General features: G+C 41.9%; 1 protein-coding gene across 1 annotated transcript in view; it reads right to left on the bottom strand.

Moving 5' to 3' along the window:
- Positions 1-26,862, bottom strand: part of CPSF1 (cleavage and polyadenylation specific factor 1) — a 406,695-nt gene that overhangs the window by 279,408 nt on the left and 100,425 nt on the right. The window contains exons 11-12 of the mRNA XM_033933046.1: positions 21,121-21,208; positions 10,272-10,403 (exon numbers count right to left, since the gene is read on the bottom strand). Of these exons, the coding sequence (XP_033788937.1) occupies positions 10,272-10,403; positions 21,121-21,208 (220 nt within the window). The remainder of the gene's footprint in view (positions 1-10,271; positions 10,404-21,120; positions 21,209-26,862) is intronic.

Here is a 26,862-nt window from a genome sequence, read left to right as displayed (position 1 = left end):
GAGACGATGCCGGGGTTAGGGGTACCGATCGATGTCGGATTGGTGACCTCGATCCGGACTCCCTCGGGGAATACGTCCGAGGGGGAGTTCGTAGGATGCGCGGGTTGGAGAGTGATAACTCAGCCACCCTTAGAGGTCCCGTACGAGGTGTGGGAGAACGGCCTCGTAGAGTTGGTGAACCTCGGGCCTTCTTGGAGGTACGGCGGTCCGAGGTTTCTGTCGTTCTAGCCCGACGTTTTGCCCCTCGGCGGTCTGCGGAGGGGGAACGTCTCGGGCGTCTCGGTGAGGAGTCCGAGGAGGATGGGATGCGGCGAGGATTGCGCACCTTTCCTCGAGGTTGTTCGGTGCGAGGCTCAGACTGGTCTGGCACATTCGAGGTCGAGGCCGATTGAAACTGGGCCATTGCAGCGGACAGCTCCGACGTGATCATCGCTCGGAGTAGGTCCTGGAAGACGGGCACGGACAGCATCGAAGGCATGTCCACTGCCTCGGTGCGCTCCACCGGGGGCGACCTCGTATCAGAGTATTCCCGTGTGGTGGAGGCACGGCCCGAAGGCTTGGAGGGCTTAGACGGGGCTGTAAGCATGGGGTTTCCGCCATGCGTCGCCGTTGTCCCCGAGGCTGGCTTCTTCGCTGTTACAGAACCTGAAGAGGGAAGAGGGGACTTACCCGGGGCCGAGGCTTTCTGTTGTCCCGAGGACTTCGGGGTCGAGTCTCGAGGCGATGCCGAGGTATCCGGGGCCGAGGTCAAGGCCGGGGCCGAGGCCGGGGCCGACCTCGAGGCCGAGGCGGAGGGTTGGTCCGGGGTGAAGAGATCCACCATGCGGGCTTTTCTTCGGCGGAGGGCCCGGTTTTGGAAAATAGCGCACTGGGGGCAGGAGTCGGTTGGATGAGCCGCCCCCAGACAGAGGATGCACCGGCGATGCGGATCTGTGAGAGAAAGAAGTCGCTCGCACCGGGTGCACTTTTTAAAGCCGGTCAAAGGCCGGGACATTAAATCGAAAGTAGCCGCGGCTCGACTAGCCACGCGGCCACGGGGACCCGGAAGCCTCCGGGTCGTTGAAAACGAAGCAGGAATCAAGTAAAAAGGTAAAGAATTCGCGCACAGCGACTTAATCGTGAAAAAACAAGAAAAAATCGCGGTGCTAGAAGGCAGTTGGGGCAGAGCCTGAAAAACACGGCTTCTAGGCTCGCGGAAAATTTTGAACTGGAGACCACGAGGGGATGCACCCCCTAGTGGAGCAGGAAGGCACGCATGCGTGGAGCAGCAGAGCAAACTTAAATCTTCAATCAAGTTTGCTTGAAAATGCTTCCGCATCGGGGCTCCGTAGATGACGTCACCCACATGTGAGAATATCATGCCTGCTTGTCCTGGGATAATGTATTCTAGATACAGGAAAATTGAGAAGTCTCAAGTTCAAATTCCTATTAGCATTTTCTTTTCCCCCCCCCCAATTCTTTATTATTTTCAAAGCTTACAGTAAGTGTAACAATAAATACCACATTTTATACTTCAATGACACACTTAATATTCCATTAATATTCATTTCAGAATTAATCCCCCTCTCCTATTAGTATTTTCTAAATTTTTAATTTTCCTGATTAATAGATTTTTATCTTTCATCTGAAGATTAGATGCAGCTTTTAATTCTGAGACTGTTTTCTCTACTTGATCCAGTCTTCCCGATTGTAGTTGAATTTTTTCTTCACAGTTTTTAATTTGAATTGCAGTTTGTTGAGTTGAAGTAATAAATTGGGAGCATACCTGATGAAGGCTCTCCATGGCTCCCACAACGCCTCCATATCCACCACTACTGGCTTAATCAGGGGTTTCAGAGGCCAAATTGGAAAAACTACTCCGTTTTCTGTATTCGTCACTCCCTGAGTGCCTCCTCCTCCCCCTGCTGCTTGCTGGCAACCTGGCAGAGATTGAACCATCTCCGGGGTCAAAGGCAACACCATCAACTCCGATGGAAACTCACTCCCCGACGCTTCCTGCTGAGTCGAGCGACTGCCCGACATCATCCCAGGAGGGGGGCATTACAGGCCCAAGCGGGCTCAGTGAAAAATCACTGTCTAACTCCGAGGTCTGCCCCCCTCGGAGAGCAGATCCGCCCGATCCAAAAGGGCCAGCATAGGCTGTAATAGCTGTCTGATGTGTAACCGAAGAGGCAGAGGAGGCCGGGAGATCTCTCCTCTGTTTCCCCCTACGTTTCGGCAATTCAGATAAACAAACTCCGCTACTTAAAGCAGGTAAGAAAGTCTTCACAAAGAGAAAAAACGCCGTAAGTGGGGGAGCCTCTTACATCCCTCCCTGACGCCATTTTGGCTCCCTCCTTCTAAAGACGTCTTACTTTAAAAAAAAAACAAAAAAACAACATTTCCACCAACCAGCTTTTATCGATAAAATTCTAATTCCGTATGCATCCTGTAGGACTGTTAGATCTAGTAATCAAAATCTTCTCATCATTCCCTCAATAAGAGAACTCTTCTACGACACTACTCGCACATCCATTTTCTCTGTTACAGCTCCCACTTTGTGGAATGCCCTTCCTGCTGATCTTTGCTTAAAAAACTCTTTAGATAAATTCAAAACCAAGCTCAAAACCTTCCTTTTTAAAGATGCCTATACCTTGTAAACGCTGATTTCCAAAAAACATTGTTCCTCTTTCATAAAACCTCTTTGACAATCAAAAAGCTTCTTTTGAAGCGACCCCCACCCTTTACCAATTGTACTTCCCTTCCCATTTTGCCTCCCTTTCTTTTTTTGTTTTCCATTTCAATGTACTGTATTTAATAACTCTCCTCACCCACTGTTTCCCTTCCGTATCATGTATGTATATGCATAAGGGCTTCCCTCCTTTTAGCTTAGCCATGTTTTTATTTTAAGTTTTTTAATTTTTATATTCTATTTTACTGTTAATCATTTAGATACTTGTATGATAAATGGTATATCAAAAATAAAGAAAACTTGAAACTTGACCCTGGTCCAGAGGAGCAGGCGTCCCTGAGACCAGTACTGGAGCCAGTGGAAGGGAAACAGGCATAGACTTTTTAACTAAGTAAGCCTGATAAAGCATATTCACAAATTCCAGGGAAAACCCATCCTCCGTGGCGGAAGCCAACCACTGCACATCAGTTTTGGATTGTTTGGAGGATTTGAGAGGTTTCTCACCAGAGACACGCTTGCGTTTCACTGAAATGCCACCAGCGCACTCCCCAGAGACCACCAATGCCATTTTTGCAGGAATCGGGGCAGAAGGCGCTAGAAGACCATCCTTGGAGGTCAAAGGCACCAAATCTGGGCAAGCCTTGCACTCCTTGTGGGCTGAAGTACACGTGGAACACAGCTGCACATCGACAGCCATCCACCGCAAATGAGGCATAAATCCATGACATCCTGCCCTGGGGAGGTCATCTATGTGGTCTTCTTTCAAAAATGAAGCTAGCAAGTTTTAAAAAAATAACTTTAAAATCAAATTTGGAAAAATCCAAGATAGCCACTGAAGGCCTGTTTTGACTAAAAATAGCCCAGGAAAACCACAGAGAATCCTCAAAAACAGAGATTTTAGGATTTTGGGGGGGAGGGGCATCAGGCATGCAGGGAAAGAACCTAAAAACTCCTTTTGAAAAACTCCCCAAAATCTCCACGTCAAGCTGTTAGCTGGTACTCACAGAAACATGTGCTGAAAGGGAAAACACTGCAGACAGAGTTGTCATAGCTCACATGGAGATCTTCTGCCTCACCTTGCTTTGAATCTTTTATCTGCCCCACCAGCCGGTCACCTCTGCCACCATCGAACACGCTGCATAGCACACCTGGAGGAGGAATGCAGTCTGACTCTAATCCCGGCCACACTTCAACGGAAGCACGCAGCCTGCGCTTCACCTACTAGGGGACGAACCTGGGGTGAGCTAGCTCCCAAGGAAAATGGTCCCTGAACCCCGATCTGATGTGCAGGCTGTCCAGAGAGCTTACTGAAAAGCAGGGAACTCTCCATAAACAGACTGTTCCCAAAGGTCTGCGATCTCCTGCAGTCGGAGTTGTCCCCGCAGGGAACCTAACATAAGAATAGCTTTACTGAGTCAGACCAATTGTCCATCAAGCCCAGTAGCCCGTCCTCACAGTGGCCAATCCATATTACCAGTACCTGGCAAAAACCCAAAGAGTAGCAATATTCCATGCTACCGATCCAGGGCAAGGAGTGGCTTCCCCTACAGCACGAAGGCAAAAACTGCGAACACAAAGACTGAAATTACACAAAATAAAACACAAGCAGAAAAGACAAGATCCTACAGCCTGGCTTGTAAGAAAAAAAGATTGAGGAACTCAGGCATTGACACAGTGATGAGGTATGAGAAGGAGGGATTTTGAGGCTTCCTACAAAGTCCTGGAAGGTAGACGGAAATAACTCACTGGTCCCAGAATAAAGTGGGATTAAACAAGAACCCCTTCATTATATTCCAACAGTCACATGAAGACTTAATCTGCAGAGAAAAAAGTGGAACTGTGGAGTTGGGGGAGGCAGACAAGCTGAATAGAGACCAGAGTGACTATTCTCTGTTCTAAACCAGACTGCCTGGAAGGGAAGGAAGGGCTGGAGCAGAACATCCATGCAGCTCGGGCATCAGGAAAAAAAATGCAGGAGCAGCACAGACTGGAACAGGGTGCAAAGTGACTATCCAATTCTCTGGTCACCCAGTCATAGAAAGCCATCAGATTCCTTTGAGGAAACCATGTTGCCTTGGATCTTGGTAAGCTGTTGAGATCCCAGAAAACTTACTATCCTTTCCTTCAGCAGCATCTCCATTACCTTTCCAACCACTGTCCTCTGTCTCCATTTTTGTGAGAGGGGTTAAATCCGCTCCTCTTCAGTCCCATGGAACCTCTCCTATCTCCAAGGATTTATTAAACAAAACTTTTAAGAGGTCCCACCAGAACCTCTTAGCTCCCTCAGCATTCTGGGACGGATCCTATTCAGCCCCCATGGCTTTGCCACTTTCGTTCTTTCTTTCATAAATGGGGGAACCATTGTTTCATCCTTGGCTTCCTCAAGAGAACTGACTTTTCATTACGACTACTACTAATCATTTCTATAGCGCTGCTAGACATAAGCAGTGTTGTACATATAGGGAAAAATGCTTGAGTACCTGAATGTAACCACTTAGGCTATAAGTGGTACATAAATACCTAAATAAATATCTAAATAAATAAAGACAATCCCTGCTCAATAGAACTTGTTGCCAGAGGATGTAGTTACAACAGTTAGTGAAGCTGGGTTTAAGAAAGGTTTGGAGAAGCTCTTGGAGGAAAAGTCTAAAGTCTACTATTGAGACAGACATAGGGGAAGCCACTGCTTGTCCAGGGATCGGTGGCTTAGAATGTTGCTACTATTTGGGTTTTAGCGCCAGGTACTTGTGACCTGGACTGGCCACTGTTGGAAACAGGAGACTGGACTTGATGGACCTTCGGTCTGAGCATCTCTTATGTTCTTGAAACTCTCTTGGCTTTATTTTTTTACTGCCAGTGAATAATAATAATTTCATTTTTATATACCGCCAAAGCCATAGTAGTTCGAGGCGGTTTACAACAAGAAGAGCTGGACAGTCAGCGAATGTAAATAACAATGGAGATTTTGGATACAGCGAGAAGAAAAAAAATAACAGTGAGGATTTTGGTTACATAAATACACAATGTGGGGAAACAAGATGTGAAAAGGGGTACAGTAGAGGGTTTAAGAGTTCTTGGTTACAAATCGGTTGAACAGGTTTGTTTAATTAGTTTTCTGAAGTTAAGGTAGGATGAGGAGAGTTTGATGAAGTTGCCTAGCCAGTTGTTTTGTTGACTTGCTTGGAAGGCTAGCGTTCTGTTTAGGAATCTTTTGTATTGGCAGGTTTTTATTGAAGGGTGGCTGAACAAACGTATTCTACGTGTGGGTCTGGTGGAACAATCGAATTTAAAGTGGGAGACCAGGTATAGCGGGGCCATGCCAAGGACAGATTTGAAACAAAGGCAGGCAAATTTGAACAGCACTCTTGCTTCTAGTGGCAGCCAATGGAGTTTTTGGTAGTAGAGGGTTATGTGGTCCCATTTTTTTATGCCGAAGATCAGTCGCACCGCAGAGTTTTGTATGATTCGGAGTCTATGTAAGGTTTTCTTGAGGGACCCCAGATAGATGATATTACAGTAGTCGAGTAGGCTCAAGATGGAGGACTGTACCAGTAGGCGAAAGGATGCAGCATCGAAATACTTTCTGATGGTTCTGAGTTTCCATAGTGTCGAGAAGCCTTTTTTGATCAGTGAATCTGTGTGAATATCTAGAGTGAGGTAACGGTCTAGCGTCACACCCAGGATTTTTATGGAATCGACAATGGGGAAGGTTTGTCCGTTCAGGGAAATTGAAGTGTCTTTAATTTTGTCATTTGGGCTCGCCTGGAAGAATTTGGGTTTTTCAGGGTTGAGTTTCAGTCTGAACTCAGTCATCCATGACTCAATATGATTCAATGTTGATGATAGTTGGTTCTTCAATTCTGGAGTCAGGTCTGTTAGTGGATGGATTATGGTGATGTCATCAGCATAGATGTAAAATTTGATTTTTAATTTTTGTAGTAGGGCTGCCAATGCGGCAATGTAAATGTTGAAAAGGGTGGGGGGATAGGGGGGGAGCCCTGAGGGACTCCACATGGGTTTGCCCAGCAGGGGGATAGATTGTTATCGATGTGGACTTAGTAGGACCGTTTAGTCAGGAAACCTTGGAACCATTTCAGTACATTTCCGGAGAGTCCAATTGATTCTAAGCAGTCAGTTAGGATGGCATGATCTACCAAGTCGAAGGCACTACTCAAGTCTAGCTGAAGGATCAGTGCACAGGAGCCTTGGCTGAATAGGTTCAGAAGGGAATCCAGCAGTGAAGCAATAACTGTTTCTGTGCTGAACCCGGAACAAAAACCAGATTGGTTGTCATGAAGTATGCTGAATTTGTCGAGGTACGATACTAAATCCTGGTTTACCAGGTCTTCCATCAGCTTTACAAAGAGGGGGATGTTAGCAATGGGCCTGTAGTTAGAGGTCAACTTAATGGGTTCCTTGGGATTTTTAATAATCGGTGTGATTAGTATCTTACCTAACTCTTTGGGGAATGTGCCTGACAACAAGAGGGAGGAGAGCCAATCGTGTAGCTTGGCTTTGAAGGCGACTGGAGCGGCTTTCATGACATTAGGTGGGCAGTTGTCTAATCTGCAGTACGAATTGGCATATTTCGAGTAGAGTTTGCAGAATTGGTTCCAGGTGGGGATAGAGAAGTCGCTCCAGAGCATGTCTACCCTGGGTTCGTCGGTGTGTTGGGCGACAGGGTAGTTCAAGTGGTTGGTTGAGGAGGTCGGTAGGTTGGATCTTAGGTTGTTGATTTTGTGGTTGAAGAATTCAGCCAAAGCATTAGCTGAGGGCGGGGAGTCTGTCATGATGCGGGAAAAGGCCTGTATATCATAAAGGTTGTTAACTAGATTAAATAGAGACTTAGTGTTGGTGTTGGGAAAGTTTATTTTTTGTGCGTAAAAATTTGTGTGTTTTGTAGTTATAAGTTTTTTGTATTCTTTTAATTTTAGTATCCAAGTTGTTCTACTTTTGTTGTCTCCTGATTTTAGCCATTGTCTTTCCAGTTTTCGTAGTTCTCGTTTCGCAGTTCCTAGTTCAGCGTCAAACCAGCCATCTAGGTTTTTGTTTCTCATTTTTCTTAATTTGATGGGAGCTATTTTGTCTAGAATTTGTGTGCTTGTGTTGGTCCAGGAGTCTACAGAGAGAGAGTCTGAGTCTGTTGAGATCTCGTAGTGTGACCAGAATTCAACTGGGTTAACCAGGCCTCTGGAAGTTGTCATTTTCCTGGTTCTTTTTGCCCCTTTGGGCTTGGTAGGGGTACGTATGGCTTGCCAGTTGAGTTTGAAATTACATAGGTGGTGGTCAGACCATAGGGAGTCGGTCCAGGTGGTTTGGTGCCAGAGCATTTTAGGGTGGGCTAGGTCTTTGGAGGAAAAGGTAACTAGGTCTAGTTGATGTCCTTTTTGGTGGGTTCTTTCTGGGGGTGGTACAAAGAAGTCTAGGGAAGCGATAAAGGATAGCAATTCTTTAGTGTCGCCTTGTTCACTCTGCTCTAGGTGGATGTTCAGATCTCCAGTCAGTAGGTTGTAGGGGCCAGCTGTAGAGTTCGTGAAGAGGTATTCGAAGAAAGTATCCTTAGCTGTGGGCCATTTCTTGGGAGGGATGTAAAATAGTGTGATGATTAGGCCTTCTTCTAATTGGTCTGACCTGAGTTTACAAGAGATGATTTCGAGATCTACTGAGGACTTCGAAGATAAGATGGAGGATTCAAATGAGTCTTTTATAATGATGGCTAAGCCACCCCCTCTTCCCTTGTTTCTGGGCTGGGAAATGATGGTGAATCCAGGTGAGAGGCACTCTCGTATGATGTTGCTATCAGAGACCAGCTGTCTCAGTCAGCAGGACAGTCAGGGTTGGCCTCTTCGAGCCAATCTTTCACCAATTGTGCCTTGTTCCTTAAAGATCTAATATTTAGGTAGAAACCTTGGATTGTTTGAAAATGAGGGGAGTCGGTAGTTACTGTGTAGGGGATTTTCCTCAGTCTTCGCGGGTTTTTGCAGGGGGTTCTGTTAGATCTACGTGAGGAGGAACGATTGGTATTTGGAAAGGGCCCGTTTCAGAACAGTCATGTAGGAAGCGGTAGGCAGGTCTCTGGGTTTCTAAGTTGGCGTGAAGGGATCTTGTGAGGATTGGGATAGGAGTGAAGTATAGGGCATCAGCTGACCTGCTTTTGTAGCAGAACCAGTAAAATATGAGAAATAGTAGTAAATGCTGGTATACCGAGGCCATTTTGTTGTGAGATTGTAGTTGGTCAAACTTGCAAATGCTTATTGGATTTTCTAGTCAGTTGGTTAGGCATGCAATTAAGCTAAACATGCATGTACTTATTAGGATTGTTTTTTTGTTTTTTACAATAGGTTACACATGCAGTTGAATAAACATGCAGATACTTATCCGGGGAGGACTTCGGATTAGGTGATCTGGTGCTGGTGGAGGTTCTCACACCCGCTGAAAGGCCGTCTTGGTCAGAGTCTGGCTGTAGGGATGAGGAAGCAATGGTGTTGGGATCTTCTTCTTCCTTTGCTCCGCTTCGCTCAAGTTAAGATTCTTCCCGCAGGTCGGGGGGGCGTAGCAGGCTGGCTCATACGCCCTGCTGGGGGGTAGTTCGAATCGAGGCTCCATGGAGATGGCCTGGTCTGCTGAGCCCTCAAGAGGGCTGGAAGACAGGCCAGATGAAGAAACGGCTGCTGGGGGCAGGGCTAACCGCCAAACACGCTGTGCCCTCCGGTGCAGTGAAGGGGGACGACTCGATCTCCCTTCCCCTTCACTGTTCTGCGACAGGAGATGGCCTGGTCTGCTGAGCCCTTAAGAGAGCTGGAAGGCAGGCCAGGTGAAGAAATGGCTGCTGGGGGCAGGGCTAACCGACAAACACGCTGTGCCCTTCGGTGTAGTGAAGGGGGACGACTCGATCACCCTTCCCCTTCACTGTGCTGCGGCAGGAGATGGCCTGAATAGCGAACCCAAGACTGGTTTGGGGATAAATAATTCCCTAGGCAAGCCAAAACCTGCCCTAAAGGACTTGAACTGAAATTGCCTCCCCTTAAGTTACATCTTGCTTATTGGTGCTGCCTTTTCATGGTATTTCAGTCTTGACTCTTTTCTCTGTGCCCTATCCACAATTGTCCCTAGAAATCCTAATTAAGGGGAAAACAATTAAAAGTGGCTCCGCCTTTGACATATTTGATGTCGCTGAACATATAGCACATCTGTGAGTGTACTGTGTTGTATGACACTATCTCCTTTAACCTCCTGTACAAACTGTGTACACGTGAGCCTGAGACAGAGCATTAGTGACGGTGGGGGGTGAGGTTTAGGCAGTGACTGCTCAAGTGCAAAGGGGCAGGATATAGAAAGGAAATTAGGAACCAGAGGAAGTCATTCACTTCTCATCCTCCCTCTGATTTTCTCAGTTGCAGCTCATTCCCGATCCCCCTCTGATCCACTGCATCAACACATCTGCTGCTGGTGTCCTGCCAAGTAGCAAAGGGCAATACAGTACAAGACAAGCTGGCACCATCATCATTCCAGCACAAAGTTAGGACTGGTGCCCAAAGGCTCCCACTTGCCCCTGGATTATCACAGGGAGATTGGAGCTGTTGGCAAACATCCATCTCACCTGTTTGTCTGCATCTCTCCCTCGCTCACTCTGTGTTGCTGGGGTCTCCTGTAGTTTCTCTGTGTATTTCAGCAGAAGTGAATTTCCCAAGCGGGACCCTAGGAACAAGTAGTTGGGTTCCATCGTGGTCATCTGAAGGGAGAAGACAAACATATGGATTTAGGAAGCACAGACAGGTGCCGCATTCATTACATATTTACCTTACCTGTAACAGATATTCTATGAAAGTGGCAGTTCAACAGTTATAAAAGTGGGTTACATGATGTTGCTCGACACTAAATGGATTCTTCCAGAGCTTTCATGAAATGGGCTTTCACTGCCCATGCACAGTGCCACGGCTCCTCTCAGACACATTCATTTAGTTCTGACTGAAGGAAAAGCTCCTCCTCAAAAGAAGATGCATTTTGTCCAAACATTCATCTGTACCCTTCAGAGAACACCCACTTTGCTTTCTGTGAAGACACACAGGTCACACAATTGGTGATGACAGTTGGCTTCAAAGAAAAGGTAATTGGAGGTAAGGACAGGGGGAAAAATTGGACCTAGAGTCAGAGGTCAGAAGGACAAAATTTGAGTATCCAAATCTCACAGCCTTAGGAGGCCATGTCTAAGCATTAGTAGGATAAACAAGGGAAATTAATTCCATGTCAAGATCCAGCAAAGCTCCTCAATATAGATCAACTTTAGTTTGGTGAGAGATATTGCCATTATGGACCTCGACACACTCCTCTACCAGACCAGTCCAGAACCATCTACCAGTGGAAGGAGACAGAGAACAAAATAGTTCAAAGCAAACCGCCACCTAAGGGACCAGTGCAATCAGAGAATATTGAGTAGTGGTGTTCTTCAGTGAATTACATGGCCAATAGCAATACTTGTCCCAAACCCAAGGCAGAAACTCATGCAGGAATGTGTCTAAGTCAGAAATTGTGGGAGAAGGGATATGAGAAAAAAAAATATGAAGTGGTATACCCTGGAAGAGAAGAACAGCCAGCATGTAACGGAAAGAAAGCAAATGAGGAGATTCTGGTCTGGTCTGGTGGGATTAAAGGAAATAAAATTACAAGGTAAGAGAGAATGTTTTCTTCCTTGTCTTACCAGACCAGTCCAAAATAAATGGGATGTAGCAAAGTAGTGCCTAAAAAAGGGTGGGATTAGAAATTGAATACCAAATAGTACTGAAATAGGAATGCTTGAAGAACCTAAGGACAATGGCTAATACTTGAAAAAAAAAAAAATAATGGTTCTAGCAAGGCAGGAAGAATTCCTAAAAGCCCCAATTAAATGGAGTAGACTCAGTAATGCATCCCAGAAGAAATGTGTACAGGACCATCAATCCTAAGAATGGGTTGGCCAAGACTGAGCCTCTAGTGAAGGCAAATTGTCAGAAGAAGGACAGCATAGCAGTTGTGTAGAATTACAGAAATATCAGGAATTGCAATGTTGACAGATATTAAAAAGTTGAACAGCTGTACATTCCTATTCCCTAGCTAATTTGTCAATTAGAACCAGACAAATACCAGACGACTGGAAGAGAGCGAATGTCATTCCAATCTTCAAAAAAGGATAGAGAAGAGAACCAGGCAACTATAGACCTGTGAGTCTTACATCGGTTCCTGAGAAGATGGTTGAGGTATTAATCATGGATAGCATAGTGCAACACCTGGAAAACCATGACCTGATAAGAGCTAGTCAACACGGCTTCAGGAAGGGGAAGTCATGTCTGACAAATTTACTTCAATTCTTTGAAAAGGTGAACAAACAAATCGACAGCGGAGACCCGGTGGATATAATATACTTGGACTTCCAGAAGGCATTCGACAAGGTTCCACACGGTAGGCTTCTAAGTAAACTACAAAGGCATGGAATTGAAGGGGATATACTAAGATGGATCGGCAATTGGCTGGAGAACAGATTGCAGAGGGTAGGTATAAATGGGAAGTTCTCGGACTGGGAAAAGATGACAAGCGGTGTGCCCCAGGGCTCGGTTCTTGGGCCAATCTTATTCAATATATTCATAAATGACCTGGAAGAGGAAACGATGAGTAATATAATCAAGTTCGCAGATGACACAAAACTATGTCGGTCAATGGGGTCACAAATGGACAGTGAAGAACTCCAAAGAGATTTGAACCAGCTAGAGAAGTGGGCAGAAAAGTGGCAAATGAAGTTTAACATAGACAAATGTAAAGTGATGCACCTGGGCACAAAGAACAGGGAATATGAATATAAAATGTTAGGTGTGACGTTGGGCAAGAGCGAACAAGAAAGAGACCTGGGGGTACTGATAGACAGGACCCTGAAGCCGTCGGCACAATGTGTAGCGGCGGCAAAGAAAGCCAACAGGATGTTGGGCATGATAAAGAAGGGTATCTCGAGTAGATCGGCGGATGTCATAATGCCGCTTTACAGAGCAATGGTCAGACCACACCTGGAGTACTGTGTCCAACACTGGTCTCCTCACCTAAAGAAGGATATAATCCTGCTGGAGAGGGTGCAGAGGCGAGCCACGAAGCTAGTAAAAGGTATGGGAAATTTGAGCTACAAAGAACGCCTCGGAAAACTAAGCTTGTTCAACCTTGAGAAGAGAAGACTGCAAGGGGATATGATAGAGACTTTCAAAATACTAAAAGCACTCAACAAAAGAGCAAGAAGCATCGTTATTCACGTTGTCAAATGAGACTCGGACAAGAGGGCACGGGCTGAAATTGAGGGGCAACAGGCCCAAGACGAATGTCAGGAAGTTCTGTTTCACACAGCGAGTGGTGGACATTTGGAATGCTCTCCCGGAGGAGGTTCTGATGGAAACCTCCATTATGGGATTCAAGTGCAAGTTGGATGCACACCTCCTTGCAAATCACATTGAGGGATACAGCTAAATATGGTCATCATAAGGGAACACCTAGGTCTCCATCAAGGAACACCTAGATTGGTCTCCGCATGTGCGGGTCACTGGACTGGATGGACCAAAGGTCTGATTCGGTGAGGGCATTTCTTATGTTCTTATGTTCTCAAATGAGCAATGAAAAGCCAGAACACCTGAAAAAGATCTTACTCACACTATCTACCTCTGGAACAAACTACCTACCTGCATAGGGTAAGGGATGTTACCAGTGGTGTGTGCCTCAAGGTTCTATTCTTGGGCCTGTTCTTTTTAATATTTTTACAAACAATACTGCTGAAGGGTTGTCGGGTAAGATTTGCCTCTTTGCGGATGATACCAAAATCTGCAATAGAGTAGACACGCCGGATGGTGTGAATAACATGAAGAAAGACCTGGCGAAGCTTGAAGAATGGTCTGAAATTTGGCAGCTAAAATTTAATGGTAAGAAATGCAAGATCATGCATTTGGCCTGCAAAAACCCGAGGGAACGGTACAGTTTAGGGAGTGAAGAACTTATGTGCATGACAGAAGAGCGGGACTTGGGTGTGATTGTATGTGATGATCTTAAGTTTCAAGTTTTATTAAAATTTGATGGATTCCTTAATCTTAATATAAAGCAATGAACAAGTCTAAAAAACATAATACATCACACAATACGGGGAGACAGCGTCAATAACAGACCAATTACTAGACAAAACAGACCCGAAAGGGAAGTGGGAGAAGAAATACAATATATGATAGTACATGAGACGAATATGGATAAAACAATAGGGAAGGAAACAACATCAATAAAAGATCTAGCTGAAATTAAGGTGGCAGCGAAAGCTAGAAGGATGCTAGAGTGCACACAGGGAGAGGTCTGGTCAGTAGGAAAAAGGAGGTATTGATGCCTCTGTATAAGACTCTGGCGAGACCTCATTTAGAAGGAGTGTGTGGCGCAGTGGTTGAAGCTACAGCCTCAGCACCCTGGGGTTGTGGGTTCAAACCCCACGCTGCTCCTTGTGATCCTGGGCAAGTCACTTAATCCTCCATAGCCCCAGGTACGTTAGATAGATTGTGAGCCCACCGGGACAGATAGGGAAAATGCTCGAGTACCTGATTGTAAAACTGCTTAGATAACCTTGATAGGCGGTTTATAAAATCCTAATAAAACTTGTACAATTCAAAAAGATATAAAAAGAATGGAGTCGGTCCAGAGGAAGGCTACTAAAATGGTATGTGGCCTTCATCATAAGGCGTATGAGCACAGACTTAAAGATCTCAATCTGTAAACTTTGGAGGAAAGGCGAGAAAGGGGAGATATGATAGAGACATTTAAATATCTATGTAATGTAAATGCGCCTGAGTCAAGTCCCTTTCATTTGAAAGGAAACTGCAATGAGAGGGCACAGGATGAAGTTAAGAGGTGATAGGCTCAGGAGTAACCTAAGGAAATACTTTTTTACAGAAAGAGTGGCAGATGCATGGAACAGTCTCCCAGAAAAGGTGGTGAAGACAGAGACTGATTTCAAAAGGGCCTGGGATAGGCACTTGGGATCTCTTGGAGAACATAAGAACATAAAAGCCTTACTGGGTCATACCAACATTCCATCAAGCCCAGTAGCCCGTACTCACGGTGACCAATCCAGGTCACTAATACCTGGCCAAAACCCAAGCTGTAGCAATATTCCATGATATCAATACAGGACAAGCAGTGGCTTCCCCATGTCTTTCTCCAGGAACTTGTCCTAACCTTTCTTAAAACCAGCTACGTTATCTGCTCTTACCACATCCTCTGGCAACATGTTCCAGAGCTTAACTATTCTGAGTGAAAAAAATTTTCCTCCTATTGGTTTTAAAAGTATTTCCCTGTAACTTCATCAAGTGTCCCCTAGTCTTTGTAATTTTTGACGGAGTAAAAAAATCAATCCACTTGTACCCATTCTACTCCACTCAGGATTTTGTAGACTTCAATCACCTTGTAATCACCTTGTAATAGCCGTCAAGTCCTTGAATGGTTCAAATCGTATTTTTCTGACCGATGTTCCTCCGTACATTTTAACAACTCAATCTCTAAGCCTTTCAATTCGAATTTTGGAATTCCACAAGGTTCTATATTATCCCCCTTACTTTTTAATGTCTATTTAGCCCCTCTCTTAACCCTCTGTCAATCGATAGGATTTACAGTATACGCTTACGCTGATGATCTACAACTTCTGCATACCCTCAACCCCAAATGCCAAAACGATATTTTCATCATCAATCTCAAATTAGCCAAAATTCATGATTGGCTAAATGGCAACATGCTGTCTTTAAGCATCACCAAAACCAGTATAGTGCTCTTTCCATGAAAAGATGGGTTACAGTTAATAGCCCCAATTTCCATTAATACTGTTCCTCTTAAACAAACCACCACAATAAAAATACTAGGTATTTTAATTGATAATAAACTTTCATTCCGTCCCCAAATTAGTGCACTGGTTAAAAATTGTTTTTATAAGCTAATATTGATTAGATCTTTAGCTCCTTTCCTTGACTCTAAATCTCTTAATGTGTTAATTCATTCGCTCGTAATATCTAAAATAGATTATTGCAATTCACTATTAAAAGGTATATGTCTAAAAGATATAAAACGTCTCCACCTCATTCAAAATACGGCCATAAAAATCATAACTGGTTCAAATAAATTTGATCATGTCACTCCGCTATTACAAAAAGCACACTGGTTGCCCGTTTTACACAGAATAACATACAAAATCGCCCTCTTGACTTTTAAAACTCTACAAACAAACTCCCCAGCATTTATGGATAGACTCTTGATCCCTTATGATCCCCCTAGAGCCTTAAGATCAGCATCCCAGCATACCCTCAACGTCCCATCTCTGAAGATAATTGGCACTCGTCACACCCTTATTTTTTCAGTAACCGCCCTTTGACTTGGAACTCTCTTCCTTTATATCTGAGAGCAGAATGTAATCTGCAGAAATTTAAGAGTGGTTTAAAGTGTTTTCTCTTCAAGGATGCATATAATTGCTAATGAGTTAGCTAACTACTTTAACAAATCCAAACGTTTTTTATTTTCAATCCACTAATTTTCTAATCATTTTCATGATTTTAATTCCCTTCTCCTATTGTATTTTCCTTTCATATATTTTTTCTATAAAATTGTATTTCCGCCCCTTCTCCTATTGTTTCAAAGATTTTGCTCAACAAAAGAACCTAGTGATCACCAAATAGCTAACACACAAGGAAATGAAACACCTGCTGATATGATCTGGAGTTCCTTTCATGACATAGATTGGAATAACTATACCAAATTATATAACAAATACTCCAAATCATATTGCATCCTGGACTCATGCCCCCCGGAAATCATGAAAGCGGCACCACTTGAATTTAAACTATCACTACTGCACTACTTAGCCCATAACCTGAAAAATGGGAAATTCCTCTCCAATAACAGTCACATAATAATTACCCCTATCCTAAAAAATTGTAAAGAATCCTCAGCTCTAGTATCTAACTATAGACCAATTGCTTCCATTCCACTTATCGTAAAAATCATGAAGGGATTGGTATACTCCCAATTGACTGAATATCTTGACCAGTTCTCACTCCTACATGAGACTCAATCTGGCTTTAGACCTCTTTTCAGCACGGAAACTGTAATTGCGGCTATCTTAGATAATTTGCATCTATTGTTAAGCAAAGGCCTCAATGCCCTGATCATGCAATTCGACATGAGCTCCGCCTTTGATCTAGTAGATCATGCAAAAATGCTACATTGCCTAGACGCTATTGGTATCAGGAGTGAAGTGCTAAACTGGTTTCTTGGCTTCCTTCTATCCCGCACTTATCAGGTTCGTTTCAATAATGATCTCTCCAACTCCTGGAGCAACCCATTGCTTTTCAATATCTACATGACCTCACTGGGCGTACAATTAACCCAGCTGGGGATAAAATTATTCAGTTACGCTAATGACTTTACGATCATCATCCCATTTGCCAACTCCATCTCGGAAACCATTCCCAAAGCATCAGAAGCCATAAACTTGATGGAGCACTGGATGACAGACTTCAAGCTCAAGCTCAATACAGAGAAGACAAAATTTTTCGTCGCTTCCCCACATCCGCTTGACACCAAAACACCACTAGGCATCAACAAACTTAACTACCCTATACAGCCCACCATTAAAATATTGGGAATAACTCTTGATCAATGCCTAACCATGAAAGACCAGGTAGACTTCCTAATCAAAAAGGGTTTTTTCACTCTCTGGAAGCTCAAATCCATTAAATCATATTTTGACAACTCTGCATTCAGAATCCTGGTACAATCCCTCGTACTGAGTCAACTCAACTACTGTAACATCGCCTATTTAGCAACCTCCCAAAAGAATATGCGACGCTTACAATTAATGCAAAACGCTGCGGTCAGACTTATCTTCGGTCTAAAGAAATTTGACCACCTGACGCCATACTACAAACAGCTACACTGGCTGCCACTGGAAGCTCGTGTGAAGTTTAAGTTCGCCTGCTTCTGCTTTAAAGTTCTTTACGGACTAGCTCCTAAATACATAACTGACCTCTTCTCCTTCTCAGCCAACAGACACAAGAGAAGCTCCCACTCGCACTTCGTTCCTCCCCCGGTTAGAGGTTGCAAACAAAAAAACCACCACGAACACCTTCTCTCACATCAAGCAGCTTTATGGGGTAAAGATCTAGAACAACTGCTCTCGCCCACCATTTACGAGCTATTCAGGAAGCGCCTCAAAACTCACCTGTTCCTGAAGTATCTAGACAGCTGACCCGTTCCTCTCTTTCCCTTTTATAACGGTTCCCCTCTTGTTTTCCCATCCCCTAAGTTCTCTCAACTTGTACTTCATTAATCTTTTGTAAACCGCATAGAACTTAACGGTACTGTGGTATATAAACTTATTATTATTATTATTTTATTATTAGTGTTTGTCTGTTTAGTCCTGGTTTGTCCAATAATTTAATACATATATGTCTTATATTGCAGATACGTCTGTCTTTCTGTTATTTTTAAATTTTGTTCAACACTTTGTACTATTGGATAAACGTTTAATCAAATATTTTAAATAAAGATAAAAGATAAAGTCTCTTTTCCAAGCTGAACAGCCCTAACTATTTTAGTTTTTCCTCATACGAGAGGAGTTCCATCCCCTTTACTATCTTCATTGCTCTTCTTTGAACCTTTTCTAGTGCCACTATATCTTTCTTGAGATAAGGAGACCAGAATTGAACGCAATACTCCAAATGAGGTCACACCATGGAGCAATACAGGGGCATTATAACATTCTTAGTCTTGTTAACCATCCCTTTTTTAACAATTCCTAGCATCCTATTTGCTTTTTTGGTTGCTGCCGCACATTGGGCGGAAGATTTCATCGAATTGGCTACGATGACACCCAGATCCTTTTCTTGGCGCTAATCCCCAAGATGGACCCTAGCATCCGGTAACTGTGATTTAGGTTATTCTTCCCAATGTGCATCGCTTTGCATTTGTCCACATTAAATTTCATCCGCTACTTGGTCACCCAGTCTTCCAATTTCCTAAGGTCCGCTTGCAATTTTTCACAATCCGCATGCTTTTTAACAACTTTGAACAGTTTAGTGTCATCTGCAAATTTAATCACCTAAGAACATAAGAAGTTGCCTCCGCTGAGGCAGACCAGAGGTCCATCTTGCCCAGCGGTCCGCTCCCGCGGCGGCCCATCAGGCCTATTGCCTGAACAATGGTCTCTGACTAATTTTATAAATTACCTCTAATTCTATCCCTATAACCTACCTCTACTCCTATCTGTACCCCTCAATCCCTTTGTCCTCCAGGTACCTGTCCAGACCTTCTTTGAAGCCCTGTAGCGTGCTTCTGCTTATCACATCCTCCGGTAGCGCGTTCCATGTATCCACCACCCTCTGGGTGAAAAAGAACTTCCTGGCGTTTGTTCTAAACCTTTCCCCTTTCAATTTCTCTGAGTGCCCCCTTGTACTTGTGGTTCCCCATAATTTGAAAAATCTGTCCCTCTCAATTTTTTCTATGCCCTTCATGATCTTGAAGGTTTCTATCATGTCTCCTCTAAGTCGCCGCTTTTCCAGGGAGAAAAGCCCTAGCTTTTTCAGTCTGTCAGTATATGAGAGGTCCCCCATACCCTTTATTAGCTTAGTTGCTCTTCTCTGGACTCTCTCAAGTACCGCCATGTCCTTCTTGAGGTACGGCGACCAGTACTGGACACAGTACTCCAGGTGCGGGCGCACCATTGCACGATACAGTGGCAGGATGACTTCCTTCGTCCTGGTCGTGATACCTTTCTTAATGATACCCAACATTTTGTTCGCTTTCCTTGAGGCTGTGGCGCACTGTGCCGACGCCTTCAATGTTGTGTCTACCATCACTCCCAGGTCTCTTTCAAGGTTGCTCACCCCTAGCAGTGATCCCCCCATCTTGTAAGTGAACATCGGGTTCTTTTTCCCTACATGCATGACCTTGCATTTCCTTATGTTGAAGCTCATTTGCCACTTTTTGGCCCACTCTTCCAGCGTTGTCATATCTTTTTGGAGATCTTCGCAGTCCTCCATGTTTTTGACCCTGCTGTATAGTTTAGTGTCATCCGCAAATTTAATAACCTCACATGACGCATGAGGAGTCGCTTCCCGTGACTTTCTACATACTGCTGCAATGAGGAGGAGGAAGGCAGCCAGAAGATAAAACACCTGGGGGTGGCAATTAAAATGCTGCATCACACCGTGGGCCGGATTTGGCCCGTAGGCATTGCATTTGACACCTGTGCTCTAAGGTATACATATGAACTCCTTATCATTTCCCTTAAACCTGCCTCTCCCTTAGGAGGTGGTTCACTTGGAATTATTTTGTTCTCTGTCATCTCCTACTGATTGATGGATACAATCCATTTGTTCTGGACTGATCTGGTTTGATAAGGAATAACCAGAGGGAATCTAAATGGGCAAAGCAAAAAAAAAAAAAAAAATTGGGGTACTTTTTTCTTCATCCACCTTCGGCAAAACATTTAGCCTGATGGACAATGAAGAAGTCCTGCTAATCCAGCTTGTGGATTAAAACAACAGCAAAAATAAATCTTTATTTGCGCTGTTAAAACAAATCTGCATCTAACAAGGGAACAACGGGAACTTGGGCTCTGCCCCAACATACCAAAAATACCATGTGTGATGCTCATGACAGGTGCATAAATAACTCGTTTGGAGATATCACCCTGTGGAAGACACTGACTGATGTGTTATTTGAGGATGAAAGCTGGGGGTGAGGGAGAACAAGTTGGTCCAGAAACATGGTCATTTGTGTTCTGTAACAATTCAATATACTGTAAACGTTATTTAAAAATTTGGAGATTTATATGCTGTTTCAAGTACAGAAATTCGTCTCCTTATCTAACCAGGATACTAGGAACCAAAAATGACAACAGAAACTTGACCCCCAAAAAGATCAATATTCTTAACTTGGTCAAGCACACTGAACAAAGAAGAGTAAAGAAGGTCGTGGGAATCTAATCTAATATTTGTGCGTCACACAAGCCTAATCAGGCTCTAGGTGACTTGTAAGAAAAGAAGGGTAGCTGGGTCATGTGGAAGAGGCGGGGAAAGAGAAGGATGGAAAGGAAGAAGAGCCTATTCATACTAAATAAGATAGCATGTGCGAGAGTTCTCTTGTAGAGTTTGATTGTCAAAGAGTAGAGTTTTTAGTTTCTTCTGGAAGAGTGTGTTTGGCTTCTGTTCTTATTGTCTCTGTGAGTATCAGAGGTGGGAGTGAAGGATAGGATTTTTTTAATATTCTATAGTTGCATTTTAAAAGGGTCGGGAGAAAGTACAGCAATCTGTGAGTAACACAGGAACACAGCCTATTTTTAGGGTTTCAGGATGTGTTGTTATGCTACATACAAAGTGGTCATAGTCTAGCACACAGGGTGAGAAGGAAACAGAAGAACTTACACATGTGGTGAGGACACTGGCGGCTGCTTTGTCAAAATGGAAGGCGCGCACACTTCTCATCCCATCAGTGATAAGTGTCAGAACATAGCTGGGAAGATAAACAGAAACAATCAAGCAACAGCTCCTAATCATTATATGGTGAGAGAACAAGACATGCATCTTCTTCAGGGAAGGGGGGGGGAAGATATCCATTAAATAAGAGCTCCAAAGCAAGTGAGATGAAAGGCCAACCAAGGAAAAGGGACACTGGAGGAAAAGAAATGTTTAAATTAGTCTCTGTTTATTCCACACTTCTTTATTGAGAAAGCTCAAAGCATGTTAAAGTAGGTCAGCGTATGACCAGTTTATATTTTACCTCCCTCCTTCCTTTCGACCAACCTACCCCCACCACAACAGACACACTACACAAAACATTAGAGACAGTGACACAAACTAAAGCTGAACCAAGACAAAACTAAATGCCTACTTCTTGAAAAAAACAAACCCCAACCATAAAATAAACTCTATAATATACCTTGTGCAACGCAACCTAAAACTACTAGGAGTGATGATAGACAAAGGCTGTACCATGAAACTACAAATAAACAAAACAGTCCAGAAATCCATCATAGTCATGCGCTACTTAAGACAAATCCAAAAATACTTCGACAGAAATCAATTCAGACTCCTGGTCCAGGCCCCGGTCTTGGGACTTCTAGACTACCGCAACATCCTATACCTACCATGCCCCACCATCATGATAAAACAATTACAAACAGTGCAAAATACAGCTCTCAGACTGATATACTCACTGAAAAAATTCAACCACATTACCGCCACATACCTAGACACACACACTGGCTCCCAGTACAAGCACGTATACTTTTCAAATTCTACTGCACACTATTCAAAGCCCTAAATGACAATGGACAACCTACATGAATGATCACCAGACCTGGAACACCACATCCAGACCTAGGAGAACATAGGCACCCTTTGATTGTAGCAGGTTTCCAGGTCTTGCTGCTTCTGTCTAGAAAGAATCGATGGCCTTTATCTACCATCATTTTTCTATGTTTCAACCATCATGCAGCCATCAGCATAATGGCTGAAACTTTGGTTCTTTCTACACAGATGCAGCAAAACCTGCTGCAATCATGACACCAGCCACGGAAGCCTAAGAGAACACAGGCACCCTTTACTCACTCCCCAATCAAAGGTATACAATGCAAGAAAATGTGCGACGGTCTACTTGCTACCCAGGCAGTGCCACTAGACCACCACTTCTCCAACCTGCTGATCACAACACCTGACTACAAAATCTTCAGGAAAGAATTAAAAACCAGGTTATTCAGGAAATTTGTCAAATCTAGCAAATGATCTAACTGATCTTTTCAATCTATCCCCGGATCCTAACGCCTCATCTAATAATCTATCTTGTAATTTTACTGGGTACGTCCAGATCACCTTTTTGTAATCCACCTAGAACCGCTAGGTATGGGCGGAATAAAAGACACTAATTTATTTATTTAAATATTTATATACCACTTATCACCTAAGTGGTTTTACATTCAGGTACTCAAGCATTTTTCTCTATCTGTCCCGGTGGACTCACAGTCTATCTAATGTACCTGGGGCAATGAGGGATTAAGTGATTTATACATTCACCACTGCAATTCCTTATTAGAAGGTCTTAAGCTCGGGGGCGTGGCTTGGAGCACGCAATACATGGACGTGTGATCGTGTCACTCCGTTCCCCAGGAAGCAATTTATAAAATAATATACCTGATATCGAAGAAATTTCAAGTTTTTCTTGTGCCGGGAGATATATGAGTATGGCGAGCACAAGACAGGAAAAGATCGATTCAGCTTTTGCAAACGCTGGCACGGCAAAGCGCCTCAAACAGGATATGGTTGCTGCAGCTAAAGCCCCGCTTCCGGATGAAGAGGAAAGTGGGAGGAAACAAATAATGGCGGAACTGAAAAAAATCTCAAAACAAATTCAAAAATACACGGAAAGCATAAGTGAAGTAAAAGAAGAGGTTTTAAATATAAACAGGCAATTGGAGGCAGTGAATCAGAAAATGACCGTTTTAGAATCCAGAGTGGAGCAGGTTGAAATGGCTGCAGCACAAACAAAGGAAGATAATAAATTGATCAGAAAACTGCAGAAAAAACTAGTGGACTATGAAAATCGTGGAAGGAGGAAGAATATAAAAATTACTGGTTTGGGAGAAAATTTGGAAGGGGAAAATCCGATATAATTTCTGGAAAATTTACTTCCAAAACTGCTTCAGTTAAACACAAGGTTCCCATTAGAAATCGAACGTGCCCACAGGATTCCTTTCAAACGGTCAGCTGGGAATTCAAAGCCTAGACCTCTGATATTTAAGCCAAGCAATGGAAATCTTGAGTCTGGCAAAAGCAAACAGAAATTTAAACTATAAGGGATCTAAGATCATATTTTTGCCAGACTTTGTAAAAGGCACTGTAGCTGTGAGACAGCAATTTCTGCAATTAAGAGCTCAGCTGAAGGAAAAAGGTTACAAGTACGGGTTATACTACCCGGCAAGAATGAGAATTTCTTTGGGGAACAAATCACTTTATTTTGATGACCCGGAAAAGTTGAAAAACTTCCTTACAAATCCAGAACCTATGTCTATGTGAAGCTGGTCAAGAATGAAGAAAGAAGTAAGAAGAAAGAAGTAAGAAGAAGTGAAGCAGATGGACTGTATTAAAAATTCATTTTAGAACCTGCTAATATATATTAGTTAAGTGGAATAGTAGGATATATTGTTAAAGGGGGATATAATAAAATATTTTAATAAGTAATAGAAATGATAGAAATGGATCATTAATTTACTAAGAACAAATAATGTGGGATAAGTATTAAAATATTAAATATGGGGATAACATTGAGTTATGAAATTTAATTGAATGATATTAAAGGTAAATGAATTTCTTTGGAGGGTTATTTAAGGTCAATATATTAATGAATTTATAGGTCTGATATAATAAAATATTTTAATAAGTAATAGATATGAAATAAATGAACAGATATACTTGAAGGGAAATAGAGATATATGAAATTAAATGAATTTGATATGAAATTAGAGATTTTAAGTAAAAGTTTATGTTTTTTAAAGATTGTAGGGTATGGATGGGGATTATTAATTTACTAATAATAAATATGGTGGGATAATTATTAAAAGATTAAATGTAGGGATAAATTGAATTATGAAATTTAATTGAATGCTATTATAGGTAAATTAATTTCTTTGGATGATTATTTTAAGGTCAAGATATTAATTGATATATAGGTATGATAATATTTGAATTGAATAGATTTTTAATATTATATGAGTTGAAATATTTTTAAAGGTTGTCTAGGGGGAGTGTGGGGTTGCATTTCCTATGTGCGTTACAAGTTTATCCATTTGGAGGGAGGGTTTGGGAGGGATAGGGTTGGGGGGAGTATTAATAATTTATTTAGTGATGAATTTGGGGAAGAAAGATGAAGGGAAAGTGAATATGTGGAGGGAAGGAGGGGAGGGGTGGGGGATTAAGGGATTATTGAATATTTGTTTCAGAGTACATTTGGGAAAGAAGAGAAATGAGAATTTAAAGGATTTAATATAGGAAGTTATGAATGCATGGGTGCCTGATCATTTGATAATAATTATAAAATATGATATTATTAGGATGAAGATATGTGTTAATGATGATTAAGTTTTTTTTCATTGAATGTAAATGGCTTCAATCATGTGATTAAGAAAAGGAAAATGTTAGATTTCCTTAAGAAACAGAACTCAGACATATATTTCATACAAGAGACACACCTATCAATTAATGAATCTAGGAAGCTGGAAGAGGGGGTGGAAGGGGGATGGAAGAAGTGTTTTTTTGCGCCAGCGAATGGGAAGAAGGCAGGTGTGGCAATATTAATAAGCAAGAAATGTTCAGCAAACTTTCAAATGGTGGCTGCAGATCCCTTGGGAAGGTGGGTACATATCAAAATGAGCATGGGAAATAATACCCTTGATTTGTTTAATTTGTATGCTCCAAATTCTAATCAAATGGAGTTTTTAAAAAATATACAAAAAATACTATTACCACTGGCTGCTTCTAATCTAGTGGTGGCTGGAGATTTCAATGCTGTAATGGATCCGATAATGGATAAGAGTCCAAGTAAAATATTAAAATCACTAGGTTTAGATAATTTGGTTCAATCTTGTGATTTAACAGATATATGGCGTATTCTTCATTTTAATGATCGGGAATTTTCCTTTTGTTCGCAAGTGCATAATTCGTTTTCAAGAATTGATTATATATTTGTTTCAAATAAAATAGCTCAGAAAGTGAATAAAGCCATCATAGATCCGATAATTTTATCTGATCATGGTGGTGTTTGGATTGAATTACAATTGGATGAGCAAGTGGAGGCAAAGCCGATTTGGAGGTTCGATAATGCTTTGATTGCAGATCCAAAATTTACTGATGAGTTTAAATAAAAAATGAATGAGTTTTTTCAAATGAATGATTCGGGAGAGGTTAATATAGAAATAGTATGGGATGCTTTTAAAGCAACCATGAGAGGATATATTATTTCATATTCAGCATATGTCAGAAAACAAGTGAAGAGACAATTCTATGATTTGGAAAAAAAAATTAAAATTTTAGAAAAAAAATTAGTGGATAGGTGGGAGCAGAAGACATTGCAAATTTTGTTAAAAGCTAAAGCCAAATACAATGAGTTATCTTCAAAGCTTGTTAGAGAGGATTTGTTTTATCAGCAAGCTCAGTATTATGGACATTCAAATAAGGCTGGAAAATTATTAGCAAATTATCTTAAGGCAAAATAAAGGAGGACAAAATTTGTTATAATAAAAGATAATAAAGGGGATTCATACACTAAAAATGAGCATATTTGAAAACAGTTTCTTGCTTTCTATAAGGATCTATATTCTTCAGAAAATTATAGAAATAAAGAACAAGATGGTTTAAATTTTTTTAATTTACCTGAGGGTCCAAAAATTCCTGAACATATAAAAGGAAGTTTAGAAGAACCTATATCTCTAAAAGAGTTAGAAGAAGCATTGAAGTCTCTTAGAGTTGGATCCGCTCCAGGTGGTGATGGGTTTACAGTGGAATTTTATAAATCATTTCTTTTTTTTTTTTCATTATTTTTTATTTTCAAATTTTACATAAAGTGTACAAAATATTAAAATACAATTAATAAATACATAGTATCACTTTTATATCTAATACATTATATATCTAAATTTGATTTTCCCCCTCACCCTCCCCCCACCCTTTTATTACTTTAATATATAATATTTTTAATTTTCAAATTTTATATAAAGTGTACAACATGTTAGAATACAATTGATGAATATTCAATAACATTTTTATATCTAATACAATATATTCTAAATAAATTTTATCCCCTCTCCCTCCCCCCACCCTTCTATTACTTTTCATTCATACATTGCATATTGTATAACATATTATAACATATTATGTAGAAATTATTTTCTTTACCCCCCCTCTATGTGTGTCATAAAAAAGATCCCTAAAAGAAGAAAAGAAGAAGAAATATCCTACTATTTATTCATTACAGTATTTTGCCAATGGCCCCCATATTTTTATAAATTTAGTATATGTCCCCCTTTGTATTGCTATTGTTCTTTCCATTTTGAATATATGACATATTGTATTCCACCAAAATGTATAATTTAGGTTGTTGTAATTCTTCCAGTTATT

This window comes from Geotrypetes seraphini, chromosome 2 (genome assembly GCF_902459505.1).
Source record: "Geotrypetes seraphini chromosome 2, aGeoSer1.1, whole genome shotgun sequence".
NCBI lineage: Eukaryota > Metazoa > Chordata > Amphibia > Gymnophiona > Dermophiidae > Geotrypetes > Geotrypetes seraphini.
The sequence above is the reverse complement of the archived record's forward strand: the minus strand, read 5'-3'. Positions and strand labels throughout refer to the sequence as shown.